The sequence below is a fragment of the Physella acuta genome, unplaced genomic scaffold (genome assembly GCF_028476545.2).
Source record: "Physella acuta isolate Inbredline_101_S28 unplaced genomic scaffold, ASM2847654v3 ptg000311l, whole genome shotgun sequence".
Lineage (NCBI taxonomy): Eukaryota > Metazoa > Mollusca > Gastropoda > Physidae > Physella > Physella acuta.
In genome coordinates this window covers 1,002,496-1,009,576 of record NW_026731830.1, presented here as the reverse complement: position 1 = coordinate 1,009,576, position 7,081 = coordinate 1,002,496, and the positions used below count along the sequence as shown (strand labels likewise).

Genomic DNA, 7,081 nt, shown 5'->3' with positions numbered 1-7,081 from the left:
ACTTCAACTGTCGACTGCTCGACCTAGTTATTCTAATGATAAGGTTCACCTAAATGTACTAAAGTTAGGCAAGACTGGTACAAAAAAAAATTGATTATTTTATCTCGGGAAGGATATCAAGGATACGCATGCATGAAGGAAAATGTGACACATCTAGTGTGTGCGCCAGTGTGTATGTGTGTGTGCGTGTGTGTATGTGTGTGTGTCTGTGTATTTGCGTGTGTGTTTTTCCGTGTGTGTGTATGTGTTTGTGTGTGCGTGTGTGTGCGTGCCTGCCTGCTGGTGTGTGTGTGTGTTTTGCGTCAGTGCGTTTTGTGTATCTGTGTTTGCGTTTGCGGCTGGGCATTGTGCTGACCACAATATCCCTTTATATGCCGAGCTTCTTTGTATCATATACACTATTATTCATCTGCCCCATGTGTCTTGGGCCTGAATGGGAATGATAAAAGAATAATTATCAATAATAACAATTAGTGAATAAATATATCAAGCTTCCGTTAAAAAATCCAAAAAATACCAGTAAGCACAACATGATGGTAAGGGTTTATACACAAGAAAAATCCCGCAAGTGATAATCAATATTATATACTAAACAAGTTAACAATCAATATTTAATTAGCTTGTTTTAAATTAGAAATTTCCCTTTTGTAATTAGTATCGGCCACGTAGCTAAACCGTGTTTGACTATGGACACATTTCGGTCAGCACAGCTTGAGAAGTCTAGTAAGTTTTGGTCTAATCTCTCACAAAACCATCTAAGACTTTTAGCAGTAATATTTATATGAACTAGTCTAATCACATTGTTTTTGCATTTATTTTCAGATTTCTTTTGTCATAATATTAATACTCTGTAAGTTATTAAAAACGTATAAACTATTCCGTTATTTCTGTATTTTACAACACGTAAACAGAACAGATGAACACAATGCGTCTCGCTCTACTTGTTCTGGCCATTGCTGGTCAGCTGGTCAATGCGGACTACCTAGACGACCAACGGGACTTGTCGGCAGCGACCTCTGGATTCTCCCAGAGACTGTACCAGAAGGTGGCACTGGGCTTACCAAGTATGGTCTACTCACCTTACAGGTATACGTTTGCTTCACCAGGTAGATTCTGGTTTCAGTGCGTAGATATTTATATCGCGGGCTTATTCTATCTTACATGTAGACGTACCAGATTTTCTTAAATGTATTCATTTTTTTCTTTTGAATGTAGATTTTATATTTTTAAACGTTGGTTTTGCTAAAGAAGATACATTCTAAATTTTAAAACGTCATTAGAAGTGCTAATCATTTTTCCCTTAATTAAGGCATTGTACCTTTTCTGTAAAAAAAATGTTTCTATCAATTTATTTTTGATAACTTCACCTTAGTTGTTATAATAGATTTTAAATGCTTTATGCTAAACTTAATTTAAAAACAAAAAATAATTTAATTGACTAATTTTATTCGCATTATCTACCTAGTTATATTTTCCTTTCTAGAATCAGTATGAACTTACTCAACAATAAAATACAATCAATTATTATATTGTTATAGTTATATACTATTGTTATGTCATTGAATTTTTAGCATCCATTCGGTATTGGCAATGGCGTCATTAGGCGCCAGAGGAAATACAGCTACAGAAATGAAACAGGCGCTTGGGATTACATCTCTCGCTGACAATACTCATGAGATGTATAGGCAACTTATTTTGGATGTAAGATTACAACATTTGCATATACGTTTCGATCAATTATTCACATAATCGAATTTATTAATGTAATTTGCTTTCAAATAAGATATTTTACTCATTTTCTTAACCATAGTTAGCAGTTTTATAATTTCAGAATAGAGCCGCACTTTTCAATTTTGATGAAACGCCAATAGTTGCTTTCAATGTTTATTACGTAATACGCCATTTAATTTAAAATTACAAAGTAAAACTGCCAAGTAAATTAATTAATTACAATGTTTTAATTGCTCCAAAACACCGACAGATAAACTCGGTAACGGATGTGAAAATAAACACAGGAAACGCCATTTTTGTAAACCCAGCATACAAAATCGTGCCTCAATTTGTGGCAGATGTTGAGAGCAAGTACTTCGCCAAGGCTGGTAACATTGACTTATCTGCCCCTGGTGGACCCGAGGAACCAATCAACACTTACGTGGAAAATGCTACAGGAAATATGATACAAAATCTCCTTTCAAAAGGTTTGGTATTGTCTAAACACCATCAGGACAAATCTCCAACCAAAAAGGTTTGGTGTTGTCTAAACACCATAGGTAAAATTTAAAGTAGTGTTATTGATTTTACAATAAAGTTAAAATTAGAAGTCTCCTTCCACAAGGTTTGGTATTGTCTAAACACCATCAGTAAAATTTAAAGTAGTGTTATTGTTTTTAGTTGAAAGCAGTGGCGTCGCTAGGTCGGGTGTCAAAGGGTGCGGGACCTCATGGTGACATTCCCCGCCCCTTTCCTAAGAAACCCAGTTTATATAAATATATAGAAATATCACCGATCCGAGGTCACATACAGAATGTAACTTTATATATATATATATATATATATATATATATATATATATATATATATATATATATATATATGTATGTATGTATATATATATATATAGTTGAAATTGGTGACATCCCCTTCCAGCAGTGGCGGTGCAAGGTCGGGTGTCACCCGGTGCGGCAACTAATTGTGTCATCCCCCCTCCCCAAACAGACGTTGATTGACGTGTCAGTAATTACATTTCTCAAGAAAATATTTTTCTTTAGCATGGTTTTTGAAACGTTTAGTCGCTTTTACCCCCCAATCGCGACGCCTCTGTTCTCCAGCTGCCATTTAGAGTGTCAGGTCTGAGAAATTGTGAATTAATTCATGAATTATCGATATTTGCTTCCATTGAATGTTTATGCCTTTGCTTATAACAACAATTAGGTTCAATTAATTCCGATACCGTGGTGATTTTGATCAACACCATTTTCTTCAATGGAACCTGGACATTTCCTTTTCCCAAGAACACAACGTTTAGACGTCCTTTTTATAGCTTGGATAGGGGAATCAGCACGGTAACGTTTTAGTGATATTTAAATTCAATTTGTCGAGATTAATGATTAAACTTCTTCTTCGTTCTTGAGCTTGGTGTTAGAAGGTATCCTCTACAACACAATTAAATATACATGTCAACTGGTTATGCGCCATTGATGCCTTTTACTCCGATTTCAGCCTGCTTTACTTTTTGGATTTGCTTCCATAGCCTTTGTCCAACAAAGAACAAACTACAAGGCAGAAGTTGTTTGATTTTGAAGTTGTCTCTCCTAGGAGAGTTGCTGTCCCTAGCTAAAGAGCCTCATTTGCCTAAGGGTTCGAACTTGAGACTTTTCGTTTACCAACCACCGACTTTACCGACTCATCCACGCCGACCCCTTAATGATTAATAATAATTGACATTAAAATTAAATGCATTTAATTAAGCTCAGCCTTATATACATTTTGAAATAACAATATGTAAAAATAAATTAAGAAGTCAATATCATTTGTCAGATGTTTTTAAAGATTTATACACACTAGGTCGACATGATGAACGATAACATGACAATTAAATACAAGAAAGATAACTCTATTGGGATTGAGGTAGTCGAGTTGCCCTTCAATGGTGAAAGATTCCATTTTTACATAGCTCTACCAGAGGAGGTGAATGGTATCACAGATTTAGGTATGTTGTAGGTCACAAACTAAATTAAAGTAGAAAGTGGCCAATCTAATGAAGAAAACATTTGCTTGACATAATTAAATACAATCTGGGGCACATTTTCAATTTGTTCTTCAAAATAAATATCGCTATCTTTACAAAATTTAAAGTCACTATGTATATGTGTTGTTTTTAAAGAAAAACTTCTAGCAACGCCAGGAAAGGTCGATACACTGTTCAGTGGACTTAGCTCTGAATATTTGGATGTCAGCATTCCAAAGTTCAAGACTGAGACAACTTTATACCTGGTTCAACCTCTGAAAGATATCGGCATGGTGGAGGCTTTCAGTCCTGGTTACGCCGACTTTACTGGAATCATAAGAAAAGGTAAGTTGTTGAATAGGTAAGTATAAATATGTAAGTTGTTATCTAGACACTTAAAACTGATTTTATTAATATGGTACAGCGTTAAATAACTTGAGGATGTACATACTTATATACCTAACAACACAATGTATGATAGATAACTTCAGACCTAGTCTGTAAACAGTAATTTTACATTGAAAATAACAAAGCGACTTAAAATCACAAACTATCCACACACGTGCTATTATTTACAGAAAAATAATTTTTTCGTACCAAAAAATAAGGTTAAATAAACCGGGAGTGATCTCCCCTAAACTTTCTCGAATATTCTTATATAACTTGAAATATGGACATGTTTTTTAATTACTTAAACTTTTAAAAATAGAATAGAATCTCAAAGAAAAAAGAATTGCGCACCAAGCGAACGGCAAAACAAAAGATGCATAATAGTGCGCAATATAATTAGTACTTTATTAATTTAAATGCGTTTTTTGAGAAATCAGAAATAGCGTAAAATAGTACTTCCGGTCAACGGAAATCAATCAAAATTTGACAGAAGGAGAAAATTAGATCTTTTACTTATATGTAAAATTTCATTTATCTATCTGAAACAGTACTCCAGTTATAGGCTTTTGAAAAAGTACCACTTCCGGTTATCAGAAATCGCTCAAAAGTTGATCAGAATCTACGATTTTGATAAAATACTTATATATGACATTTCATCAACCTAGCTGTAAAGGTACTCAAGTTATCGTGTTTACACACAGACAGACACATGGACAGACACACAGACAGACACACAAAATAATTATTGCAAAATTATTATTTTCCGTACCAGTGAGGTGTAAAACGTCGAGATTTGTAAAAATCTTGATTTTTTTTTGCACGATTACAAGACTTCGTATATACGAGAAAGTAAAAACTACATTCGCGCAGCAAGAAATATATATTCATTTAACTGAATCTATACACATTACACACAAAATTAGACTATCTAGTAAAAGGAGATAGCATTAATTTAAAAACAACAGTACTATGGAGATTTAAATAAGTTCAAAAATGCATTTATTGTAACCTGATCTCGGCCACAGGTGGGGTGTTTATCAGCAGTGTCATTCACAAGGCCATCATTGACGTCAAAGAAACAGGAACTGTCGCTGCTGCAGCTACATCTGTGGTTATGTCAATCACCTCTCTCAAGCGTCCTCCGGAAAAAAGATTTGTCGCGGACCATCCTTTCCTCTACTTTATTAGAGACGAATTAACCCAACAAATTTTGTTTCAAGGAAAATTTTCCGGATAATTAAATAAACAATGCGTTGAATTGGCATGTGTGGTTTCTTAAATTTATGTCTGTGCAAGTTTTGCTATGATGAGATTTATAATAAAAGAAAATAAATTTTTCTCCGACGAAAATGGAAAAAAACATCAATCCTAAACTATTTTCAGTAAATGACAAAGCTGTAGAGAAAAAATATTTGCTCTCTAGTATTAAACAAGTTTATTTTTACCGGAGCCTACCCGTTAAAAGACATTTTAGGGTGGTACGAATAGCACGTTGTACGATTGACCTACCGCTACCCGCATGTAAATACTAATTTACCCAAAGTCCACAAATATATGCGGCAGATCGGATCTAAAGAAGTTGTAAACTGTTTGTCAAATTAATTCTAACGAGCCGACCCGCGGCGTATCATAAGCCGCTATTTAATTGTTTTATTTTCTACTTTTCAGTAATTCATAATTTGTGAATTCGACAGTACCAATGCTGCCACTGAAAATATTTGCTTTAAAACATTATCAGTAGCTCGTTAAGGACGATAACCCCCCCCCACACCCACCCCCGTGAAAGCAAACTTAGTTACCTCCCCTAAGTTTAAAATCATTTCAAACTACATTATCTGCCCTTAATAGCCGTCACTAAACCCGGCTCTACGATTGTAAACATTTAGCGTGAACCACAGCTCAACAGACGATGTAGGGATAGGGGTGGTAGGGAGCGCGCTTACAGCTTGGTGTGTTCTAACGTCTCCAAGAAGAGAATTATCTATATAGATTTAAAAAAAAAATGGTCGTAAAACTGAAACTGATTGTTCTTTAAAGTCAACCTTCTTGATGTATAAAACCACCACGACACATGAAAATTAACATTTCTATTGACATAGTTAGAGTACAGCCCCCTTGACCAAACGATGCACGTGAGGATTGTGATACTCACACTCCAACCCGTCACGTGCAAGCTGTCTATGACAACTTAAACTCTTATCGTTTGTGAAAGGTACATTCCATGTTAAGCTCATGATTGATCTTTCATGATAACATCTTAATACGTTAAACTGTTTATGAAACTGGAAAAAAAAACAACGAAAAAAAAAATTTTGAACACACAAAAAAATGTATTTTGATAGAGCTTTTTCTCGAATACATTGAATGGACAAGTACCCTTGCAAGATAAAATAAATTAGTAACTGTGGATGGAAACCAGAGTTTCTTCCATGTATCTCTTCGGTCTACCGCCCCCGGAAATTTAAAGTGCCCCCCCCCCCCCCCGCGGAGAAAAAATTCAGGAAGGAACACTGATGGAAACAAACAAAGGCTATTGGTGATGTCCGGATTCCTGTCACAAACATAGTCTCAACTATGACCCTACCCGCACTGGCAAAGAAATATATTTGACTAGAATTTATTAGATTAGAAGATTATTTTAATAACAGGCTAAATATTTACAGCAAAGTTTTTTAAATCAGATGATCAATATTCTCCAGTTTTACAAAAAGCTTATGTATGAAATACATATCACAATATCAAACACCATAAAGGAGTCATATAAAACATTAAAGAACAACATGCATTACACGATATGAAAGTTGCCTCTACGTTTTGGGCATTTATGTCTTGGTGCAAATGTTCGGGCTATTGTCCCATTCTTACCAACGTCCATTCGGACAATTTTCCCATTCCAACAAACGTCCAATGGCGTATTAGTCGTATTCAAGCAAATGTTTATTCGGATATTTATCCCATTCTGGT

The 7,081-nt window shown here is 35.0% G+C and overlaps 1 protein-coding gene across 2 annotated transcripts; it reads left to right on the top strand.

Annotated features, from left to right (window-relative positions):
* Window positions 1–645: 645 nt before the first annotated feature.
* On the top strand, window positions 646–5,379 carry LOC131940198 (leukocyte elastase inhibitor). 2 transcript variants are annotated; one of them, XM_059298827.1, is made up of 8 exons: window positions 646–723; window positions 917–1,086; window positions 1,572–1,701; window positions 1,982–2,198; window positions 2,932–3,062; window positions 3,565–3,709; window positions 3,884–4,072; window positions 5,143–5,379. In XM_059298827.1, exons 2-8 carry the CDS (start codon window positions 917–919, stop codon window positions 5,352–5,354), a joined length of 1,194 nt encoding a protein of 397 aa, XP_059154810.1. In that variant the 5' UTR covers window positions 646–723; the 3' UTR covers window positions 5,355–5,379. The 2 variants fall into 2 exon arrangements, with proteins under 2 accessions (XP_059154810.1, XP_059154809.1); XM_059298826.1 differs by having other exon boundaries at window positions 656–723; window positions 912–1,086.
* Window positions 5,380–7,081: the final 1,702 nt, after the last annotated feature.